Raw genomic sequence first — 26,643 nt, 5'->3', positions numbered from 1 at the left:
GCACTGGAGTCTGACGTGTCCTTCACCTGGTGGTGATTATCTTTGATGAGACCAGACCAGTTGAAACATGGAGTTTTCTTTACGACCAGGACAGTAGATGTTGCTAAACAAGGGATGTTGAAGGTTTCAGGTTAGTTTTCATGATCTTACACTTCATGACTCTGAGGCTTTTAGGAGCATAAAACTAACCATTATATCCTTCAGAATAAAATCGACTTGTATCTCAGATAATATATTTTTAAAACAACCATATTATTTTGAAATATAACTATGGAAGTATATCAGTGCCATCGAAATATTAAATGGTTGAATTTAACGTTTTAAATGTTGAATATTTTATTTGATTTAAATGTTGTTATTTTTAAAGAAGCATCAAATGATTTTTTTTAAATAATTGAATGACATGAAAGGATGAATTTCTTTTCATTCAATAACTGATTTAAATCATTTTTCTATTGAGAGGTTGACTCACACAAAGACGTCTCCTCCCTAACCTGCCTCAGGCTTTGCCCCATAAACAAATAGGAGCACAAACACAAACCCAGAACGTCAATATTTCACTGTTTAAAACAAATTAAGATTGTCACCCAATAAATAGGTTATAAATAATCAGAAATGGCAGGCTTTAATATTTAAATAATATAAATATATATATAGAATCAAAATATATACAGTATATATATAATATAATTTCAAAACATTCAAATGTAGAATTTTAGAGAAAGCGATCAAACATAATATATATATATATATATATATATATATACACATACAATTTTTGCTTTTGCTCATACATGTCATTGTCTTCTGGAAAATGTAGAATTTCTAAGCGAAAATATCATATCCAATAAATAAAGGCTTTCGGAGAACTTAATAGTTAAATCATCATCCTCCACCCACACTATCTATCTAACTCATATCTCACTCTTGACATTCGCTGAAACTCAACAGTATGTCTTCACGAGACGACATATCATCTCGTGAAGACATAACTGTTCATTTAAATCACCTCAGTTGAAATGTTTTGACGTAGAGCCTGAGGTGAAATATTTTTTATGAGAATAAAGGAAAATGACAACAAGCTTGTTCTAAAGATGTTGAGTAGTTTCCCAGTTAGCCGTTATACTACATTTGCTTGGTGGCGAGCTTATGCGTTTCAAGCTTAAATTCTATATAATTATAGGAATCAACATATGCAAGACTTATTAATTTAACATGACAACTTATGTTTCATTGTACACAGTGTTATGTCATTTTTCTATCAAGTCAGTCTTAAAACTAGGCGGAAAAGTTCACTGCATAAAGACATCAAATAAATTAAAGAATATTGTCACATGAACCATTAAACATAAAAAAAAGCTAAGCCAACATCCCACACGTCTCCAGAAGGTTTATCTAATCTCTGAGCGTCCTGAAGTCTTGTTTATTGTTGTAGTCAAAGGACTGATTCAGTCTGGAAGAATCCCAGAATGAGACCATAACCGAAAGAAAAGGAAAATAATCAGAGAAGAATCTTCTGAGCTTGTTTTACCTTAAATAGGTTGAAAGGCTGTTTGCCCTTTCATGTTAATAACAAGTTTGAGTTTTGCTCTCTGGTCACCCCCTTGCTTTCATCGCAAGTCCTCGACCTGTCCACCAACCTCTCACATCCGGGCTGGGATGAACTGTGGACTGGTAGTTGAGTGAAGTGGACTCCCACATCCTCACCACACTTCTGCCACCGAACAGCTGATCCTAAAACCTGCTCTAAAACGTATAGAAATGTTTGTTGAAAACAATATAGATCTAAGCTGTAGCTATGATGTCTGGAGTGTTCTGCAGGGATCAAGACCTTGTACCCAAAGTTTCAAACCCTCCATTGAATGTGTCACCATTATGCCAGTTGCCCACGATCTTCACCCATTAATCGTTATGAAATGCAACAGCAGAAGGAAAGAAGTAAAATGTTTCCGCGTAGCTTATCATACTTGTGATGAGTCCATTCTATTCATAAGCTGGTTCATCCGTTTGTCCATGAGAAAGTCTAAAACACACAAATTCAAATGAACATCAATTAACTCAAAGTTCACGAATATGTGTGTGTGTTTTTGTGTTCGCTGAGTGAGTTTGTGTTAGTGTTTGTTTGTTTGTGTTTGTAAATACCAAAAATAGATATCTGTCTTTTCGCCAGATTGCTTGTCGGACATTGTTGTGTGTCCTTCAGTGATAACACAACACAGACAATATGGTACACCTTTTTTTTAAATCTTCATATTTCCATGAAATAGTTAAAATATTAACAACCCTGTGAAATCTAATATTCTACTACGTGAATGCAGCTTTAATGCTGCGAGTTTGTTAAAAAAAAAAACACTGATCATCTGAATACGTCTTTGTTCCAGATTTAGTGACCTGCATGTCCACAGTGCACCCTGAGTTGACATACGAGGCCAAGTTGATTTCAAATAAACATGATCCAAAACTTCCTGTACATGACCTCTACTCTGAACAGGGTCTTCAACACAAATTCTGAACTGTCATCTTCAACAACGTGATCGGATAACAGTTAGAAAAGGTTCACCCTTCACCCATTCGTTCGCCCACAGCAACCATCATCACATGCGTTAATCCCACTGTGAAAGACTTTAATCTACGATATAAGGAAACATAACATCTATTAATAGAAATCATTTTATTCGACACAAGTGCAACCTCACAAGAGTTACTGCTTTCTATACCCGCACAACAATCAAATATGTTTATCATCTTTCTTGGTTGCCAGCACTGACGGAAACATCTGTTAGCAGATGTATATTTTGGCAAGTGGGTGATTGAATGCTTTTAAACACACGCGTCATCATCTGTTTTGCTGCCACCATTCCTGTTGTTTGCTCACGCTCTTAACACTGCTGGAAAGTTGAATCCCCGGACAAAGGCGAAATGTTTAGGATAATAATGTCCAAGTTATTTAATGGAAACAATAATTATCTTTACTTAATATCTACTTCTCAATGAATCAACAAAAAGCACTACATAACGGAGGGATAAATGAACAGATCGTCAGAAAACACACGACTTTCAAAACAACATACACAAACAGAATATAAAAAGACATCATTTTCAGAGCATCAAAAATAAAACAGACATGCTCATATCTGCCAATAATATATTTACTCTGTGACATCACTGGTATGTTTCAAAGTGACCTCAGGTGTTTGAGAGATGAATGTAGCTCAGACATAACAACAGTTTTCTCCAGAGTCTCTTTTGTTTTTCCTCTGAGCAGCATATGACAGACTTTCATGGCTTTTTAAAGGGAAAAAAAAGAATTTATTTATTATTAATTATTCAATTAATTGGATAACAAGCCTACGAATGTATTCTAAACAGAACAAACCTTTTTTTTCCTAAAAGGAAGAACTTTTAAGTCACATTCAAAGTTTTAAGACAGAGATTTAAGATTTATTCAGAGAACAGTTAAGTAAACTATTAATGGTCCGAAGATTGTTCCCTATGTAAGCAGGAAGGGAAGGTTTTTAAGAAGCAGAGAAAATCATTTATTATCTTAGTCATTCTCTGTGTACTGTACCTTGGGAAATGGAATTACACGGATAAATGATCTATACATCCCAATAATGATGGGTTTAAATCACATTTGAAAATACACCAATAGGTATTTGAGGTACTCAATGATTAATATTAATGTACCGTCATTCACTTCCTGTCTTTATTGTGAAGCCCTGATCCCTGTGTGTCACGTGGACCTTCTCTCATGCTCCTGACCCGACTATCTTGATCTCTGTCACCTACGCCTTCTCACCTTCTCCCTGTTCCCCTTGATTTGGAGTCTTCAGTTGGTCAATAGACCTAGTGTTAGTTGGAAGATTCTTTATATCAGTATATCATCATGTGGTGCCTGCTCGTTTTGTTTTGTCTAATATAAGGTTATGATTTGATCCTGATCTTGCGTCTGCATTTGGGTTTCCTGTTTTGAGTCTCGGCAAATATATCCTGGATGAAAACCAGAGTTAGAAACTCTTTTCATCTGTAACATTTGGAGCAGCACTGGATCCTGACTTGGCAGTCTGGCGGTGATACATAGAGGTCTGTATTTTCCAAGTATCGACAACATTTTACTTACAATAAAAGCTTTGATCGCTCTCATAACTTTAGCATTCCATACCTAGTGGTGTGGCTAGTTACCAGCGTAGGATATTAAACAAAATTTTAAAAATAAGAATGATTACTAAAGCTTAAAGAAGATATTATTACAGTCTACTTTAAAAACAAACCTTCCTGGTTGACTGATAAAAAGGTATTAAACCTTCTTCTAAATGAATTTCGCCAACTCAACAGCCTTGTTGTGTTAGAGTGGCTGGGATAACAGGACTGCTTCTGGCTACTCACTGGGCAGTAATAGATGAATTGACTGGGCTGGGACACAGGCTCAGCAGCTTGAACAGGAGGGTTTGTTTTGTTCACAGAACTATGGTTACCATCGTCGTAGCACATTCAGAAACTCATCTTAGAGAAGCTTTTGAAAGGACAACAGGAAGTGATACATGGGACAAGTGCCTTCCAGGGCTGATCATCTCATCTGCTGACCTGCATTCAGACAGAATTATTGCTCTTCAGATGACCTGGGAGCAGGTGCCCAATGGCCGGAGAGGGATTTTGTTGAACTGGATCTCACAATGACCTTCACAGTACATTTTAAAAGTTCTGTGTGGACTGTGTTAACTGTCTTCGTTCAAAGGGTGTATTTAATTATTTTATGCTTTTGTTTGTTTCTCGTCTGCCCCAGTGGATCTCGTGGCTCTCAGCCACACCCGCCTGAACCTTCTCTTTTATTCACGCGCTATTGTTGGACTGAGAGAAAGTACTCAAGTTACACTGTCACCATCTGCTGGACATTTGTTGTATTGTTTTTGTATTGAATAGTCTTTTTGGCACCTAAGCCGTTGTCATTTCATTCTCTTCCGCATCTGGGTCACCTTGTGAAGTAACTCATGACAGAACCTGCTGACCAATTATGAACCCAGCGGAAGATAATAAGATTCAGCGAGCTCCAAGGCAGATCGTCTTAACTCTTTGTTTCATTTTCTGAGCAGATATGTCGGGTGTTTGATTTTCCATTCCACAACTCTTCAGCTGTCTCTAGTCAACTTTTAAAGCTGCGCCACAGCTCTTCCTCCGTCTTCCAGTTTAGCATCGATTTTCTGGTGGTAGCTTCTGAGTCCGGCTGGAATGACCCGCTCTTAAATCAGTGTTCACCACCAGCCTCAGTGATGAGATTCGCGACCAATTATCGACCTGGGATAAACCAGAGTCCCTAGAAGGCCTTATTTCCCTGGCTGTTCGTGAGGATAACCGGCTTTGGGAGCACCGATGTGAGGGTCGCTCTCGACCTGAGTTGTTTTCCTTAGAGGTTCCCCTACGGTCCTAGTTCACCTCTGAACCCAGGTTCTGCAGTTCCAGGGCCCATGCAGGTTAACATCACCTGGTCTGGTTCAGCCTCTCCCTGTCCCGGTTGCCCATGGTCTCACATCGCCGTCGACTTTGTCACTGGTCTGCATCCTTCCAACGGCCTGACCACTATCCTGACCGTAGTAGACAAGTTTTCCAAGATGATCCACATTGTTCTGCTATTCAAACTTAACCACTGCTGCCGGCGATGAGCTGTCTACTGCCAGGCTTGAAGGCGGGAGTCCTCTCTGACTCTTCCCCTTCTTACCCTGGTATATCTTTGTCGACCATCATTTCCTGACCACATGAGAAGCACAGGTCAGTATTTCTGTTGATACTTTTGTGTTACTGAACAATATTGCTCAATGATGTTGTGCTGCTATTAGTGACAATAGTGCTTTGATGCTGGATTTGGTTAGAAAGCACCATTTAAGCAGCAGACATTGAAATGCATGAATAGATTTTCATTAGTACAGACTATGGTTATCTCTGTCACATCCATATCAATAAAGTCATCTGAGTTGCAGGTTTTAGAAGAAAAACTATATAGTCTATTAAATAGATTCTTTATTCATCTCACAGAGAGAAATGTTACAACAGATGCTGCTAGTAATGTGGGAGAAATGTTAAGGAAAAATACAAAATAGAAAACTGTATAAATAAAATAAAAAGGAATGGCAAAGATAAATATTATAAAAATCTAAGATATACATAATTAAGACTAAAAATATGTTTAAATCAGGTGTGTTTGGTGAAAATATGCTTCAAAAAGGTGTGTGTTATGTGTGTTATGATGGTAAACAGCAACACAGGCTTCAGTTAAGTGCAGAGCTGTGTCTCAAATCGCATACTTGCGTACTTAAACTTTATTTTTAGTGCAAAAGTGCATCGCAATTCTTAATATGTGAAATGTTGTGCCCCATGCACACTAAATTATCACTGAAACAGCCACAAAAGTGAGTATAGATCGATGGACACGTTCTAAACTAAACGCCTAAACGACCGCCATCTTGGTGACTCTTGGTGTCTTTCTTATGTTTTCCATTCGAACTTCTTCCGATGCAACATCATCAATTCTGACTCTTCTATATCGACTTTCTGTATATAATTGACAAGAGTCGGCAGGAATGTCCTTTATTTAACATTTGTTCTTGTTTCCATAAATAACAATATTATAAATATATAATATTATATTATCCAAAATATTCTTGTTGTTTGTTATGTAAATATTTGTTTGATTGTTTCTTTTTATTTGTTTTATTATGTGTGTTTCTTGTGTATTTATGTATGTAGCTCAATGTTTTTGTGACCACTAATTTGTATGTAAACGTCCTTTGTCAGGCTATACATCTAAATCACAGGTGAGCAATTATAATTCTTCAAGGATATCTGTTCTTCATTTGTCATTAGGCCGTGACATTTATTAAGATAAATAAGATGCAATTTTGTTCTTGTATATATGAGTTTTTTTCAAAACATTTCTTCAACTAACTTAAAAAAAATGTTTTGAGGGATTAATATATACTCTAAAATTTACACACAAGAAAGGAGGGAAAAAAAAAAAGTGTGAAAATGTAAATTAATAATAAATACAAAATACATTTGTTAACAGAACCATTCATACATGATCCTATTTTGACATTATGGGGGCCGCATAAATACAGTCAAAGTGTTGCATGTGGCCCCCGGGCCGCACTTTGCCCAGGTCTGATATAAATGATGTGGGCATTTTTTTGTTTTGTTTGTTTTTTTGCATGTTGGTTTGTAGATGTATGGATGTACTTTATCTGTATTTATTTACTTTATCTATCTTCCAGAAATATTCAGAAACAGAAAACAGCACATGTATAATATTATTAGTTTCGGGAATTAAAAAAAAACAATGCTATCACTTGTGTATTAGTTTCATTTTGTCTTCAAATGTGTCTAATTAGGACACGAAATGGGGGAAATCGTTAATTTAACTTTTTCTTCTTTTATTACCTTCGCTTTTGATAACCACTGACTCACTAAAGTACAATTGCTATTCAGCAGGTGGTCATAATCCAGCTCGATAATGAAGCTACAAACTGTCTTTAAATTGTTGCTGGTGAGGTAGTGGTGTCAGTGGGTGCTGGCTGGTCCAGGTCACTGTGACCCCGACTCTCCCTCATTCAAAACAGGGTCGCGTGGTGAGAAACGATCGATTTGATTGACAATCACATATTGAGTGCTGTAGTGACACACGAACGTCACTCGTGGAGGAAGATGGAGCAGAAACGTGGATTTACCTGAAGACATGAGCTGTGTCTCGCATTGCATACTTCTCTTAGTATACTAGAAATAAGTGTGCATCAGGATAGTGTACGTACTAACTAGTAACTAATTCTCCACAGATAGTATGTCTCAGATCAAACTCTGCTGCTACACACTAACAGGAAATGACACGACAGCTTCTTCTTCTACTACTATTTAACGATGGTTGCAACCAGCTGTAGGAACACTATCGCCACCTGCTGGCAGCTCGTCTTGCAAGTTTGGAAGAAGAAATAAAGAAAAAATATGAGAAACGAAATATTGGCGAGATATGTACGTCGGTATCAGAAGCCAAGACGTGTCATTGTCCTACTTTTGGCTGAAAATGCACCTGTAAGTATATGTATATATATATATATATATATATATATATATATATATATATGGTAACTTTCATTTACTAATCAACGTCGCTAAGATGGAGCCGTTTAGGGTAGAAAGTGTCCATCGATCCATACTCAGTTTTGGAGCACTACATTTCACATACTGAGAATTGAGACGCACTTACGCACTAAAAATACTAACTTTGAGAGTGCAAGTATGTGATTTGAGACACAGCTTTTTTCGTCAGTGTTGGAGGTGATGATGATGATGATGACGCTTCTGCTGGTTCTTCTTCTTCTTCGCTCACATCAGTGGTCGTCCTCCGCTCGCCCCTCCTCCCGCTTTCTCTCCTCCTGGATAGCCGAGTCCCGGAAAACTACAGGCGTCGCTCAAGGCTCGGGTTGTATCATATTTGAACACATTGTCATAATTAAAATGAATGCATCAAATAACTATTATAATTAATAAAATTGTATCATTTGTGGTGTTGTAATGTTGTCGTGTCAAGTCACCTTTTTTATGTTTAATCACTGAGGACAACATTCACCCCTTTAAAGTGCAACCAAGGTGTCAATTTGAGTGTCTCTTAAATTGATCTCTATTGTACCATCAGTGTCTGTTTGTACAAAACGCTCTTTTCATTGAAATATCTACATTACAAAATGTGCTTAAGCCCTGCCCACTGAAAACACTTTCTTTCTGGAGATGAAATCCTGTTTACCCCAACCCCTCCCACTCTGCTGTGATTTGTCAAGCGTCGTGGTTTTTCACTGTGTATCAATAGTAATATTTAGTATATTGAAAGAGCACCCCTTTATATTTATTATTTCTTTATTTTACTTTATTTTATGTTATTGTGTGGGTTTTGTTCATTTGTATCATTCATGTGTAGGGAGTAAAACTCTAGGAGGCACTTTGGGGAGCTTTGGGTCTTTTTGGCTCCGTTCGGCTCTAGATTCATTCGACGAATACGTATACGTATAGTATCCAAATTTGGGGATTCCGGTGCTGTGTCTCAAATCGCATACTAGCGTACTAAAAGTTAGTATTTTTAGTGAGTTAGTGCGTCTCAATTCTTAGTATGCGAAATTTAGTGCGCCATGCATACTAAATTGGCGTACTAACACGCCCACAAAACTGAGCATGGTTCGATGGACACTAACCACACTAAACAGCCGCGATCTTAGTGACGTTTTAAACGGAAGTTACATCATATATAAATGCAATTATATTCATATACTTACAGGTGTATTTTCAGCAGCAGTAGGAGGATAAACACGTCTTCGCTGCTGATACCATCTTAAATATCTCGCGAATATTTAGATTCTCATATTTTTTCTTTATTTCTTTTTCCAAAGTTGCAATACGTGCTGCCAGCAGGTGGCGATTGCGTTCAAACAGCTGCTTGAAACATCATTAAATAGAAGTAGAAGAAGAAGCTGTCATGTGATTTCTGGTTAGTGTGTAGCAGCAGAGTTTGATTTGAGACATACTATCTGTGGAGAATTAGTTACTAGTTAGTATGTACACTATCCTGATGCATACTAACTTCTAGTATACTAAGAGTAGTATGCGATTTGAGACACAGCACTGGTTTTATGTCCTAATGGTGGATCCCCTGGTAAAGCAAAGCGAAAAGGAAAAGGAAGTTTAATAAACAGGACTTTTATGCTTTTCTGTGTTTTAAGGGATATTTCGAGTGTCCACATGTAAAATATATGCTCGGACTACAGTGACTCAGATCTTCATTTCTTCAGTTGAATGTCACTTTATGAATTCATGGCTTTTTTTTTATCCAGCAGAAAAACAACTGGATGAAAATAAAAGTCTTTCAGAACATATTTATCAAGTTTGGAGCATCTGCCTTTGATACCTCTGGAATGTTTTTCCCTCTTTTATATCCAGTCAGTTCTTTACGCTGCCGTCTCCCTCGTCTCAGCATCTTTTGAACACCACATTGATCACTTTTGATTAAAGCTGTTATTTCATCTCATAGTTTGAATTGGTCCATGAACGCACCACTTACCGTGTGGATGTGAAGTTTAGAGCGTCAGTCGACAGTTTAGCTGCTGAAGTTACTGCTGAGTGTCAACAATAGAGTCAATGATCAACTTTTGCTTCAGTTCAGAGACGAGTGTTTTCTTTGATTGTATTTCAGGTCGTCAGGTTTATGCTTCATGGAGACTGATGCACTTTATTGTCAGAATAAAAGAGAAAGAAGTGACAGAAGTATGAACGCTACACTTCATATTCATGTTGTCACGTGTGTGCATCATTAGAACATCAACCATCAGAAGATCCTGACATGTGCTCGGCTGTACTTGAGCTTCAACTCTTACAGTCGACTGAACAACAAGTGATGAAAGAGAAAGTTTCTTCAACAATTCTTCACATTCTTTCTTCCTTCAAAACAACACGTTTGTTTCAGGAGCAGATTTCTTCTTTCCTCACTGTCAGCACTTTTCATGATGATTGACAGCAGCTACACACGTTTGATGGAGGAACACACTCACACACTCAGCTCACGCACACACACTGAAGAACCAGAACCAGGAACCTCTTTGAGTCCAAATCCCAGGTACAAAGGTTCAGTGGAGATGAAGAAGGTGTTGAGGAGTATAAGACCATTAGAGGAGTCACTGTAAAACTCCAAATATCCAGATTCAGGATCGTTGATCTTCACTCTTACTCTGTGAGAAACTTCTTGACTCTTGATGACAGTTTCTATCTTATTGTGACAGAATTTATATCCTTCATCATCAGAGCAGCTCAGACTCCAGGAATAACGGTTCTGTCCAAACTCAGACTCGTCTTCTTTCCCTCCGTCTCTTCTGAGAGTCAGTGCGATAGAAGCTCCTCCTCTCCACTCCAGCTCCCAGTAACAAGGTCCAGTCACAGCTTCTCTGCTCATCACCTGAAGACACCGGTGGAATCTGTCGGGATGGTCCAGATAATCCTGATCCTGCGTCACAAGTTCCACCGTCCTGTTGTCGTTGGACAGTAGGAGGCGCCGGTGTGCTGTGTCCGGGTCCAGTGAGAGTGAACGGAAGTCTGAGAGAAGAAGACACGAGAGGTGATGATGGTGGAAGAACTTTCTCTTCCAGACAATCATGGACTCAGTGTCCCAGCAAGCCAGGGAGGGCTGCTCTGTTTGTTGACATCTAGTGGAGATCACCATCAAAGTGAAGTCTTCTGAGACTGGGACCACCTCCAGAGAAGAACCAGGAGAACTGGAACATCCCATAATAATCGTGAGGAGATGACTGTCACATTTGATTGACACCAGTGTGTCCATATCAAGTCAGCAGCTAAACTAGCATGTAGCTAACATGATGTTTCTTCATGTTGTGGAAACATCTCTGCGTTCATCTCCACCATCATCCAGGTGAGATGCTGCACTGAGATCTTCTCACTCCACTGAGAACGTGATGATCTTCATTTGCACTCTCAAGTCAAAGAGTGAAAAGAGTGAATGAATGAGTGTGAGATGATGAGGAAAGTCAACATTGCTGCTTCTACATCTGCACGGAGGCTCCTCACCAGCTGCTGCTGGACACCATGTTGGTGACCAGTGTTCTGGGCAGTGACCTGGACTTGATGAAGCTCCATCAGCAGATTCAAGTGTAACATGAAGTCACCAACATCACAACTGCTCCACGAGAAGCTGACAGAGTTGAGGAGTTCTCATCCATCAATCAAATCAAACTTACACTTCTCATCTCCAGATGTTGATCTCTGTGGTCCACGATCCAGCCTGGAGGAAGAAACATTGAGAAGATCAGATTCATTTGACTTCAGATGTTTCATGACTTCATGCTGCTAAGTGGACGTTCTTTCATGACTGTGTTGACCACAACAAAGATGGATCTAGAAACACTCGCTCAGTCTCCACTGTCTCCTTGTTCTTCCACTGGTGTCCAGCAGGAGAACATGGAGAAGCTCTGAGAGTTTGATTCATGTGCTCAGTTCAGATGAAGAGTCTGAGGAGCGTCACACACTCACATCTCTCTGCTTCTGATCACATGTTCAGTCTGAAGATCTTTGGAGCTCAGTCAGTGAGTTCTGCTGCTCCGTCCATACCTGAGAGTCTCCAGCCTCCAGTCTGGACTCTCCAGTCCAGCAGACAGCAGCTCCAGTCCTGGTCCTCCTGGATGATTGTATCTCAGGTCCAGCTCTCTCAGATGGGACGGGTTAGATGTCAGAGCTGAGGCCAGAGAAGAACAACCTCCTGCTGAGATCAGACACCCTGACAGACTGTAATGAAGGAGAAACAGTTTCATTAAATCATGAGACCAGAAGAACTGAAGACATGATGTTCTGACCTGAGAGTCTCCAGGTGACAGTGTGGACTCTTCAGTCCAGCAGACAGCAGCTCCACTCCTGGATCCTTCAGGTCGTTGTCACTCAGGTCCAGTTGAGTCAGACTAGAGGACGGAGAGCTGAGGACTGAGGACAGAAGTGAACAACTTCTCTCTGTCAGTCCACAGAAGTTCAGCCTGTGAAAGAGACGAGTGTCGTCAACAAGTGACTTTTTCTCTATTTTGACTTGAAAGACTTGATTTGAGGAAACACTGAACTCTTTACATTCATAAGATCATCACATGATTGTGTGAATATTTGAAGACTTTTCTATCAATCAGGATCAACTTGATCAAACACATGAAATAATGATGTTTTCATCAGTTCAACACTTTCCTGACTTTGTTTCATTATTTATAAAAGTGTCACATGATACACAGAGACTGTTGTGAGAGGATTGATGTTGTTTTTATACCAGAAACAAACACAAGAGAAGAAGAAAAACTAAAGTCACAATAGAAATAAATGAATAAAAGTGATTTTTGACTCGAGACTTGACTCAAATTAGTGATTTATGACTCGACACTTGACTCAAACTAGTGATTTATGACTCGAAACTTGACTCAAACTAGTGATTTATGACTCGACACTTGACTCAAACTAGTGATTTATGACTCGAAACTTGACTCAAACTAGTGATTTATGACTCGAAACTTGACTCAAACTAGTGATTTATGACTCGAAACTTGACTCAAACTAGTGATTTATGACTCGAGACTTGACTCAAACTAGTGATTTATGACTCAAGACTTGACTCAAACTAGTGATTTATGACTCGAGACTTGACTCAAACTAGTGATTTATGACTCGAGACTTGAATCAAACTAGTGATTTATGACTTAAGACTTGACCTAAACTAGTGATTTATGACTGAAGACTTGACCTAAACTAGTGATTTATGACTCGAGTCTTGACTCTGACTAGTGATTTATGACTCAAGACTTGACTCAGACTAGTGATTTATGACTCAAGACTTGACTCAAATTAGTGATTTATGACTCGAGACTTGACTCAAATTAGTGATTTATGACTCAAGACTTGACTCAAATTAGTGATTTATGACTCAAGACTTGACTCAAATTAGTGATTTATGACTCGAGACTTGACTCAAATTAGTGATTTATGACTCGAGACTTGACTCAAATTAGTGATTTATGACTCAAGACTTTACTCAAATTAGTGATTTATGACTCGAGACTTGACTCAAATTAGTGATTTATGACTCGAGACTTGACTCAAATTAGTGATTTATGACTCGAGACTTGACTCAAATTAGTGATTTATGACTCGAGACTTGACTCAAATTAGTGATTTATGACTCGAGACTTGACTCAAATTAGTGATTTATGACTCGAGACTTGACTCAGACTAGTGATTTATGACTCGAGACTTGACTCAAATTAGTGATTTATGACTCGAGACTTGACTCAAATTAGTGATTTATGACTCGAGACTTGACTCGGACTAGTGATTTATGACTCGAGACTTGACTCAAATTAGTGATTTATGACTCGAGACTTGACTCAAATTAGTTATTTATGACTCGAGACTTGACTCGGACTAGTGATTTATGACTGGAGACTTGACTCGGACTAGTGATTTATGACTCGAGACTTGACTCGGACTAGTGATTTATGACTCGAGACTTGACTCGGACTAGTGATTTATGACTCGAGACTTGACTCGGACTAGAGATTTATGACTCGAGACTTGACTCGGACTAGTAATTTATGAATCGAGACTTGACTCGGAATAGTGATTTATGACTCGAGACTTGACTCGGACTGGTGATTTATGACTCAAGACTTGACTAGGACAAGTGATTTATGACTCGAGACTTGACTCAGACTAGTGATTTATAACTCGAGACTTGACTCGGACTGGTGATTTATGACTCAAGACTTGACTAGGACAAGTGATTTATGACTCGAGACTTGACTCGGACTAATGATTTATGACTCGAGTCTTGACTCAGACTAGTGATTTATAACTCGAGACTTGACTCGGACTGGTGATTTATGACTCGAGACTTCACTCGGACTAATGATTTATGACTCGAGTCTTGACTCTGACTAGTGATGTATGACTCGAGACTTGACTCGGACTAGTGATTTATGACTCGAGACTTGACTCGGACTAGTGATTTATGACTCGAGACTTGACTCGGACTAATGATTTATGACTCGAGTCTTGACTCTGACTAGTGATTTATGACTAGAGACTTGACTCGGACTAGTGATTTATGACTCGAGACTTGACTCGGACTAGTGATTTATGACTCGAGACTTGACTCGGACTAGAGATTTATGACTCGAAACTTGAGTCGGACTAATGATTTATGACTCGAGACTTGACTCTGACTAGTGATTTATGACTCGAGACTTGACTCGGACTAGAGATTTATGACTCGAAACTTGAGTCGGACTAATGATTTATGACTCGAGACTTGACTCGGACTAGTGATTTATGACTCGAGACTTGACTCGGACTAGAGATTTATGACTCGAAACTTGAGTCGGACTAATGATTTATGACTCGAGACTTGACTCTGACTAGTAATTTATGACTCGAGACTTGACTTGGACTAGGGATTTATGACTCGAGACTTGACTCGGACTAATATTTATGACTCGAGTCTTGACTCTGACTAGTGATTTATGACTCGAGACTTGACTCGGACTAATGATTTATGACTCGAGACTTGACTCGGACTAATGATTTATGACTCGAGTCTTGACTCTGACTAGTGATTTATGACTCGAGACTTGACTCGGACTAGTGATTTATGACTCGAGTCTTGACTCTGACTAGTGATTTATGACTCGAAACTTGACTCGGACTAGTGATTTATGACTCAAGACTTGACTCAGACTAGTGATTTATGACTCAAGACTTGACTCAAATTAGTGATTTATGACTCGAGACTTGACTCAAATTAGTGATTTATGACTCAAGACTTGACTCAAATTAGTGATTTATGACTCAAGACTTGACTCAAATTAGTGATTTATGACTCGAGACTTGACTCAAATTAGTGATTTATGACTCGAGACTTGACTCAAATTAGTGATTTATGACTCAAGACTTGACTCAAATTAGTAATTTATGACTCGAGACTTGACTCAAATTAGTGATTTATGACTCGAGACTTGACTCAAATTAGTGATTTATGACTCGAGACTTGACTCAAATTAGTGATTTATGACTCAAGACTTGACTCAAATTAGTGATTTATGACTCGAGACTTGACTCAAATTAGTGATTTATGACTCGAGACTTGACTCAAATTAGTGATTTATGACTCGAGACTTGACTCAGACTAGTGATTTATGACTCGAGACTTGACTCAAATTAGTGATTTATGACTCGAGACTTGACTCAAATTAGTGATTTATGACTCGAGACTAGACTCGGACTAGTGATTTATGACTCGAGACTTGACTCAAATTAGTGATTTATGACTCGAGACTTGACTCGGACTAGTGATTTATGACTCGAGACTTGACTCAAATTAGTGATTTATGACTCGAGACTTGACTCAAATTAGTTATTTATGACTCGAGACTTGACTTGGACTAGTGATTTATGACTGGAGACTTGACTCGGACTAGTGATTTATGACTCGAGACTTGACTCAAATTAGTGATTTATGACTCGAGACTTGACTCGGACTAGTGATTTATGACTCGAGACTTGACTCAAATTAGTGATTTATGACTCGAGACTTGACTCAAATTAGTTATTTATGACTCGAGACTTGACTCGGACTAGTGATTTATGACTGGAGACTTGACTCGGACTAGTGATTTATGACTCGAGACTTGACTCGGACTAGTTATTTATGACTCGAGACTTGACTCGGACTAGTGATTTATGACTCGAGACTTGACTCGGACTAGAGATTTATGACTCGAGACTTGACTCGGACTAGTAATTTATGAATCGAGGCTTGACTCGGAATAGTGATTTATGACTCGAGACTTGACTCGGACTGGTGATTTATGACTCAAGACTTGACTAGGACAAGTGATTTATGACTCGAGACTTGACTCAGACTAGTGATTTATAACTCGAGACTTGACTCGGACTGGTGATTTATGACTCAAGACTTGACTAGGACAAGTGATTTATGACTCGAGACTTGACTCGGACTAATGATTTATGACTCGAGTCTTGACTCAGACTAGTGATTTATAACTCGAGACTTGACTCGGACTGGTGATTTATGACTCAAGACTTGACTCGGACTAGTGATTTATGACTCGAGACTTGACTCGGACTAATGATTTATGACTCGAGTCTTGACTCTGACTAGTGATGTATGACTCGAGACTTGACTCGGACTAGTGATTTATGACTCGAGACTTGACTCGGACTAGTGATTTATGACTCGAGACTTGACTCGGACTAATGATTTATGACTCGAGTCTTGACTCTGACTAGTGATTTATGACTAGAGACTTGACTCGGACTAGTGATTTATGACTCGAGACTTGACTCGGACTAGTGATTTATGACTCGAGACTTGACTCGGACTAGAGATTTATGACTCGAAACTTGAGTCGGACTAATGATTTATGACTCGAGACTTGACTCTGACTAGTGATTTATGACTCGAGACTTGACTCGGACTAGAGATTTATGACTCGAAACTTGAGTCGGACTAATGATTTATGACTCGAGACTTGACTCGGACTAGTGATTTATGACTCGAGACTTGACTCGGACTAGAGATTTATGACTCGAAACTTGAGTCGGACTAATGATTTATGACTCGAGACTTGACTCTGACTAGTAATTTATGACTCGAGACTTGACTTGGACTAGGGATTTATGACTCGAGACTTGACTCGGACTAATGATTTATGACTCGAGTCTTGACTCTGACTAGTGATTTATGACTCGAGACTTGACTCGGACTAATGATTTATGACTCGAGACTTGACTCGGACTAATGATTTATGACTCGAGTCTTGACTCTGACTAGTGATTTATGACTCGAGACTTGACTCGGACTAGTGATTTATGACTCGAGTCTTGACTCTGACTAGTGATTTATGACTCGAAACTTGACTCGGACTAGTGATTTATGACTCAAGACTTGACTCAGACTAGTGATTTATGACTCAAGACTTGACTCAAATTAGTGATTTATGACTCGAGACTTGAATCAAATTAGTGATTAATGACTCAAGACTTGACTCAAATTAGTGATTTATGACTCAAGACTTGACTCAAATTAGTGATTTATGACTCGAGACTTGACTCAAATTAGTGATTTATGACTCGAGACTTGACTCAAATTAGTGATTTATGACTCAAGACTTGACTCAAATTAGTGATTTATGACTCGAGACTTGACTCAAATTAGTGATTTATGACTCGAGACTTGACTCAAATTAGTGATTTATGACTCGAGACTTGACTCAAATTAGTGATTTATGACTCAAGACTTGACTCAAATTAGTGATTTATGATTCGAGACTTGACTCAAATTAGTGATTTATGACTCGAGACTTGACTCAAATTAGTGATTTATGACTCGAGACTTGACTCAGACTAGTGATTTATGACTCGAGACTTGACTCAAATTAGTGATTTATGACTCGAGACTTGACTCAAATTAGTGATTTATGACTCGAGACTAGACTCGGACTAGTGATTTATGACTCGAGACTTGACTCAAATTAGTGATTTATGACTCGAGACTTGACTCGGACTAGTGATTTATGACTCGAGACTTGACTCAAATTAGTGATTTATGACTCGAGACTTGACTCAGACTAGTGATTTATGACTCGAGACTTGACTCAAATTAGTGATTTATGACTCGAGACTTGACTCAAATTAGTGATTTATGACTCGAGACTTGACTCGGACTAGTGATTTATGACTGGAGACTTGACTCGGACTAGTGATTTATGACTCGAGACTTGACTCAAATTAGTGATTTATGACTCGAGACTTGACTCGGACTAGTGATTTATGACTCGAGACTTGACTCAAATTAGTGATTTATGACTCGAGACTTGACTCAAATTAGTTATTTATGACTCGAGACTTGACTCGGACTAGTGATTTATGACTGGAGACTTGACTCGGACTAGTGATTTATGACTCGAGACTTGACTCGGACTAGTGATTTATGACTCGAGACTTGACTCGGACTAGTGATTTATGACTCGAGACTTGACTCGGACTAGAGATTTATGACTCGAGACTTGACTCGGACTAGTAATTTATGAATCGAGACTTGACTCGGAATAGTGATTTATGACTCGAGACTTGACTCGGACTAGTGATTTATAACTCGAGACTTGACTCGGACTGGTGATTTATGACTCAAGACTTGACTAGGACAAGTGATTTATGACTCGAGACTTGACTCAGACTAGTGATTTATAACTCGAGACTTGACTCGGACTGGTGATTTATGACTCAAGACTTGACTAGGACAAGTGATTTATGACTCGAGACTTGACTCGGACTAATGATTTATGACTCGAGTCTTGACTCAGACTAGTGATTTATAACTCGAGACTTGACTCGGACTGGTGATTTATGACTCAAGACTTGACTCGGACTAATGATTTATGACTCGAGTCTTGACTCTGACTAGTGATGTATGACTCGAGACTTGACTCGGACTAGTGATTTATGACTCGAGACTTGACTCGGACTAGTGATTTATGACTCGAGACTTGACTCGAATTAGTGATTTATGACTCGAGACTTGACTCAAATTAGTGATTTATGACTCGAGACTTGACTCAAATTAGTGATTTATGACTCGAGACTTGACTCAGACTAGTGATTTATGACTCGAGACTTGACTCAAATTAGTGATTTATGACTCGAGACTTGACTCAAATTAGTGATTTATGACTCGAGACTAGACTCGGACTAGTGATTTATGACTCGAGACTTGACTCAAATTAGTGATTTATGACTCGAGACTTGACTCGGACTAGTGATTTATGACTCGAGACTTGACTCAAATTAGTGATTTATGACTCGAGACTTGACTCAGACTAGTGATTTATGACTCGAGACTTGACTCAAATTAGTGATTTATGACTCGAGACTTGACTCAAATTAGTGATTTATGACTCGAGACTAGACTCGGACTAGTGATTTATGACTCGAGACTTGACTCAAATTAGTGATTTATGACTCGAGACTTGACTCGGACTAGTGATTTATGACTCGAGACATGACTCAAATTAGTGATTTATGACTCGAGACTTGACTCAAATTAGTTATTTATGACTCGAGACTTGACTCGGACTAGTGATTTATGACTGGAGACTTGACTCGGACTAGTGATTTATGACTCGAGACTTGACTCAAATTAGTGATTTATGACTCGAGACTTGACTCGGACTAGTGATTTATGACTCGAGACTTGACTCAAATTAGTGATTTATGACTCGAGACTTGACTCAAATTAGTTATTTATGACTCGAGACTTGACTCGGACTAGTGATTTATGACTGGAGACTTGACTCGGACTAGTGATTTATGACTCGAGACTTGACTCGGACTAGTGATTTATGACTCGAGACTTGACTCGGACTAGTGATTTATGACTCGAGACTTGACTCGGACTAGAGATTTATGACTCGAGACTTGACTCGGACTAGTAATTTATGAATCGAGACTTGACTCGGAATAGTGATTTATGACTCGAGACTTGACTCGGACTGGTGATTTATGACTCAAGACTTGACTAGGACTAGTGATTTATAACTCGAGACTTGACTCGGACTGGTGATTTATGACTCAAGACTTGACTAGGACAAGTGATTTATGACTCGAGACTTGACTCGGACTAATGATTTATGACTCGAGTCTTGACTCAGACTAGTGATTTATAACTCGAGACTTGACTCGGACTGGTGATTTATGACTCAAGACTTGACTCGGACTAGTGATTTATGACTCGAGACTTGACTCGGACTAATGATTTATGACTCGAGTCTTGACTCTGACTAGTGATGTATGACTCGAGACTTGACTCGGACTAGTGATTTATGACTCGAGACTTGACTCGGACTAGTGATTTATGACTCGAGACTTGACTCGGACTAATGATTTATGACTCGAGTCTTGACTCTGACTAGTGATTTATGACTAGAGACTTGACTCGGACTAGTGATTTATGACTCGAGACTTGACTCGGACTAGTGATTTATGACTCGAGACTTGACTCGGACTAGAGATTTATGACTCGAAACTTGAGTCGGACTAATGATTTATGACTCGAGACTTGACTCTGACTAGTGATTTATGACTCGAGACTTGACTCGGACTAGAGATTTATGACTCGAAACTTGAGTCGGACTAATGATTTATGACTCGAGACTTGACTCGGACTAGTGATTTATGACTCGAGACTTGACTCGGACTAGAGATTTATGACTCGAAACTTGAGTCGGACTAATGATTTATGACTCGAGACTTGACTCTGACTAGTAATTTATGACTCGAGACTTGACTTGGACTAGGGATTTATGACTCGAGACTTGACTCGGACTAATGATTTATGACTCGAGTCTTGACTCTGACTAGTGATTTATGACTCGAGACTTGACTCGGACTAATGATTTATGACTCGAGACTTGACTCGGACTAATGATTTATGACTCGAGTCTTGACTCTGACTAGTGATTTATGACTCGAGACTTGACTCGGACTAGTGATTTATGACTCGAGTCTTGACTCTGACTAGTGATTTATGACTCGAAACTTGACTCGGACTAGTGATTTATGACTCAAGACTTGACTCAGACTAGTGATTTATGACTCAAGACTTGACTCAAATTAGTGATTTATGACTCGAGACTTGACTCAAATTAGTGATTTATGACTCAAGACTTGACTCAAATTAGTGATTTATGACTCAAGACTTGACTCAAATTAGTGATTTATGACTCGAGACTTGACTCAAATTAGTGATTTATGACTCGAGACTTGACTCAAATTAGTGATTTATGACTCAAGACTTGACTCAAATTAGTGATTTATGACTCGAGACTTGACTCAAATTAGTGATTTATGACTCGAGACTTGACTCAAATTAGTGATTTATGACTCGAGACTTGACTCAAATTAGTGATTTATGACTCAAGACTTGACTCAAATTAGTGATTTATGACTCGAGACTTGACTCAAATTAGTGATTTATGACTCGAGACTTGACTCAAATTAGTGATTTATGACTCGAGACTTGACTCAGACTAGTGATTTATGACTCGAGACTTGACTCAAATTAGTGATTTATGACTCGAGACTTGACTCAAATTAGTGATTTATGACTCGGACTAGTGATTTATGACTCGAGACTTGACTCAAATTAGTGATTTATGACTCGAGACTTGACTCGGACTAGTGATTTATGACTCGAGACTTGACTCAAATTAGTGATTTATGACTCGAGACTTGACTCAAATTAGTTATTTATGACTCGAGACTTGACTCGGACTAGTGATTTATGACTGGAGACTTGACTCGGACTAGTGATTTATGACTCGAGACTTGACTCGGACTAGTGATTTATGACTCGAGACTTGACTCGGACTAGTGATTTATGACTCGAGACTTGACTCGGACTAGAGATTTATGACTCGAGACTTGACTCGGACTAGTAATTTATGAATCGAGACTTGACTCGGAATAGTGATTTATGACTCGAGACTTGACTCGGACTAGTGATTTATGACTCGAGACTTGACTCAGACTAGTGATTTATAACTCGAGACTTGACTCGGACTGGTGATTTATGACTCAAGACTTGACTAGGACAAGTGATTTATGACTCGAGACTTGACTCGGACTAATGATTTATGACTCGAGTCTTGACTCAGACTAGTGATTTATAACTCGAGACTTGACTCGGACTGGTGATTTATGACTCAAGACTTGACTCGGACTAGTGATTTATGACTCGAGACTTGACTCGGACTAATGATTTATGACTCGAGTCTTGACTCTGACTAGTGATGTATGACTCGAGACTTGACTCGGACTAGTGATTTATGACTCGAGACTTGACTCGGACTAGTGATTTATGACTCGAGACTTGACTCGGACTAATGATTTATGACTCGAGTCTTGACTCTGACTAGTGATTTATGACTAGAGACTTGACTCGGACTAGTGATTTATGACTCGAGACTTGACTCGGACTAGTGATTTATGACTCGAGACTTGACTCGGACTAGAGATTTATGACTCGAAACTTGAGTCGGACTAATGATTTATGACTCGAGACTTGACTCTGACTAGTGATTTATGACTCGAGACTTGACTCGGACTAGAGATTTATGACTCGAAACTTGAGTCGGACTAATGATTTATGACTCGAGACTTGACTCGGACTAGTGATTTATGACTCGAGACTTGACTCGGACTAGAGATTTATGATTCGAAACTTGAGTCGGACTAATGATTTATGACTCGAGACTTGACTCTGACTAGTAATTTATGACTCGAGACTTGACTTGGACTAGGGATTTATGACTCGAGACTTGACTCTGACTAATGATTTATGACTCGAGTCTTGACTCTGACTAATGATTTATGACTCGAGACTTGACTCGGACTAATGATTTATGACTCGAGACTTGACTCGGACTAATGATTTATGACTCGAGTCTTGACTCTGACTAGTGATTTATGACTCGAGACTTGACTCGGACTAGTGATTTATGACTCGAGACTTGACTCGGACTAGTGATTTATGACACGAGACTTGACTCGGACTAGAGATTTATGACTCGAGACTTGACTCGGACTAGTGATTTATGACTCGAGACTTGACTCGGACTAGAGATTTATGACTCGAAACTTGAGTCGGACTAATGATTTATGACTTGAGACTTGACTCTGACTAGTGATTTATGACTCGAGACTTGACTGGGACTAGTGATTTATGACTCGAGTCTTGACTCTGACTAGTGATTTATGACTCGAGACTTGACTCGGACTAGTGATTTATGACTCGAGACTTGACTCGAACTAGTGATTTATGACTCGAGACTTGACTCGGACTAGAGATTTATGACTCGAAACTTGAGTCGGACTAGTGATTTATGACTCGAGACTTGACTCGGACTAGTGATTTATGACTCGAGACTTGACTCGAACTAGTGATTTATGACTCGAGACTTGACTCGGACTAGAGATTTATGACTCGAAACTTGAGTCGGACTAGTGATTTATGACTCGAGACTTGACTCGGACTAGTGATTTATGACTCGAGACTTGACTCAAACTAGTGATTTATGACTCGAGACTTGACTCGGACTAGAGATTTATGACTCGAAACTTGACTCGAACTAGTGATTTATGACTCGAGACTTGACTCGGACTAGTGATTTATGACTCGAGACTTGACTCGGACTAGTGATTTATGACTTGAAACTTAACTCGGACTAATGATTTATGACTCGAGTCTTGACTCTGACTAGTGATTAATGACTCGAGACTTGACTCGGACTAATGATTTATGACTCGAGACTTGACTCGGACTAATGATTTATGACTCGAGTCTTGACTCTGACTAGTGATTTATGACTCGAGACTTGACTCGGACTAGTGATTTATGACTCGAGACTTGACTCGGACTAGTGATTTATGACTCGAGACTTGACTCGGACTAGAGATTTATGACTCGAGACTTGACTCGGACTAGTGATTTATGACTCGAGACTTGACTCGGACTAGAGATTTATGACTCGAAACTTGAGTCGGACTAGTGATTTATGACTCGAGTCTTGACTCTGACTAGTGATTTATGACTCGAGACTTGACTCGGACTAGTGATTTATGACTCGAGACTTGACTGGGACTAGTGATTTATGACTCGAGTCTTGACTCTGACTAGTGATTTATGACTCGAGACTTGACTCGGACTAGTGATTTATGACTCGAGACTTGACTCGAACTAGTGATTTATGACTCGAGACTTGACTCGGACTAGAGATTTATGACTCGAAACTTGAGTCGGACTAGTGATTTATGACTCGAGACTTGACTCGAACTAGTGATTTATGACTCGAGACTTGACTCGGACTAGTGATTTATGACTCGAGACTTGACTCGGACTAGTGATTTATGACTCGAGACTTGACTCGGACTAGTGATTTATGACTCGAAACTTGACTCGGACTAGTGATTTATGACCTGAAACTTGACTCGGACTAGTGATTATGACTCGAAACTTGACTCGGACTGGTGAATTATGACTCGAGACTTGACTCGGACTAGTGATTTATGACTCGAAACTTGACACGGACTAGTGATTTATGACTTGAAACGTGACACGGACTAGTGATTTATGACTCGAAACTTGACTCGGACTAGTGAATTATGACTCGAGACTTGACTCGGACTAGTGAATTATGACTCGAGACTTGACTCGGACTGGTGAATTATGACTCGAGACTTGACTCGGACTAGTGATTTATGACTCGAAACTTGACACGGACTAGTGATTTATGACTCGAAACGTTACACGGACTAGTGATTTATGACTCGAAACTTGACTCGGACTAGTGAATTATGACTCGAGACTTGACTCGGACTAGTGATTTATGACTCGAGACTTGACTCGGACTAGTGATTTATGACTTGAAACTTAACTCGGACTAATGATTTATGACTCGAGTCTTGACTCTGACTAGTGATTAATGACTCGAGACTTGACTCGGACTAATGATTTATGACTCGAGACTTGACTCGGACTAATGATTTATGACTCGAGTCTTGACTCTGACTAGTGATTTATGACTCGAGACTTGACTCGGACTAGTGATTTATGACTCGAGACTTGACTCGGACTAGTGATTTATGACTCGAGACTTGACTCGGACTAGAGATTTATGACTCGAGACTTGACTCGGACTAGTGATTTATGACTCGAGACTTGACTCGGACTAGAGATTTATGACTCGAAACTTGAGTCGGACTAATGATTTATGACTTGAGACTTGACTCTGACTAGTGATTTATGACTCGAGACTTGACTGGGACTAGTGATTTATGACTCGAGTCTTGACTCTGACTAGTGATTTATGACTCGAGACTTGACTCGGACTAGTGATTTATGACTCGAGACTTGACTCGAACTAGTGATTTATGACTGGAGACTTGACTCGGACTAGAGATTTATGACTCGAAACTTGAGTCGGACTAGTGATTTATGACTCGAGACTTGACTCGAACTAGTGATTTATGACTCGAGACTTGACTCGGACTAGTGATTTATGACTCGAGACTTGACTCGGACTAGTGATTTATGACTCGAGACTTGACTCGGACTAGTGATTTATGACTCGAAACTTGACTCGGACTAGTGATTTATGACCTGAAACTTGACTCGGACTAGTGATTATGACTCGAAACTTGACTCGGACTGGTGAATTATGACTCGAGACTTGACTCGGACTAGTGATTTATGACTCGAAACTTGACACGGACTAGTGATTTATGACTTGAAACGTGACACGGACTAGTGATTTATGACTCGAAACTTGACTCGGACTAGTGAATTATGACTCGAGACTTGACTCGGACTAGTGAATTATGACTCGAGACTTGACTCGGACTGGTGAATTATGACTCGAGACTTGACTCGGACTAGTGATTTATGACTCGAAACTTGACACGGACTAGTGATTTATGACTCGAAACGTTACACGGACTAGTGATTTATGACTCGAAACTTGACTCGGACTAGTGAATTATGACTCGAGACTTGACTCGGACTAGTGAATTATGACTCGAGACTTGACTCGGACTGGTGAATTATGACTCGAGACTTGACTCGGACTAGAGATTTATGACTCGAAACTTGAGTCGGACTAGAGATTTATGACTCGAAACTTGAGTCGGACTAGTGATGTGTGACTCGACACTTGACTCGGACTAGTGATGTGTGACTCGACACTTGACTCGGACTAGTGATGTGTGACTCGACACTTGACTCGGACTAGTGATGTGTGACGAACAAAACAACAAGAGAAAGGAAGAGAGAAATCAAGAATGGTGACAAAGATGAGTAGAAATGAAGAGATAAGAGCAGGATGTGTGATGACACTGTTCAATATTGTGATGATGATATGACTTGTGATGAAGAAGAACATGTTTCAGTTTTCATACAGTTCCTGATGTGTTTATCACACATGCTCACATCACCATGAACATTACCCTGCATTG

General features: G+C 39.3%; 1 protein-coding gene across 1 annotated transcript in view; it reads right to left on the bottom strand.

Annotated features, from left to right (window-relative positions):
* Positions 1 to 10,328: 10,328 nt before the first annotated feature.
* Positions 10,329 to 26,643, bottom strand: part of LOC148083121 (NACHT, LRR and PYD domains-containing protein 3-like) — a 31,882-nt gene continuing 15,567 nt past the window's right edge. The window contains exons 10-13 of the mRNA XM_087785822.1: positions 12,387 to 12,560; positions 12,145 to 12,318; positions 11,775 to 11,818; positions 10,329 to 11,115 (exon numbers count right to left, since the gene is read on the bottom strand). Coding sequence (XP_087641948.1) covers positions 10,574 to 11,115; positions 11,775 to 11,818; positions 12,145 to 12,318; positions 12,387 to 12,560 — 934 coding nt within the window. The 3' untranslated portion in view covers positions 10,329 to 10,573. The remainder of the gene's footprint in view (positions 11,116 to 11,774; positions 11,819 to 12,144; positions 12,319 to 12,386; positions 12,561 to 26,643) is intronic.

Source organism: Callionymus lyra, chromosome 3 (assembly GCF_982586985.1).
Source record: "Callionymus lyra chromosome 3, fCalLyr1.hap1.1, whole genome shotgun sequence".
In the NCBI taxonomy this organism is placed as follows: domain Eukaryota; kingdom Metazoa; phylum Chordata; class Actinopteri; order Syngnathiformes; family Callionymidae; genus Callionymus; species Callionymus lyra.
The sequence above is the reverse complement of the archived record's forward strand: the minus strand, read 5'-3'. Positions and strand labels throughout refer to the sequence as shown.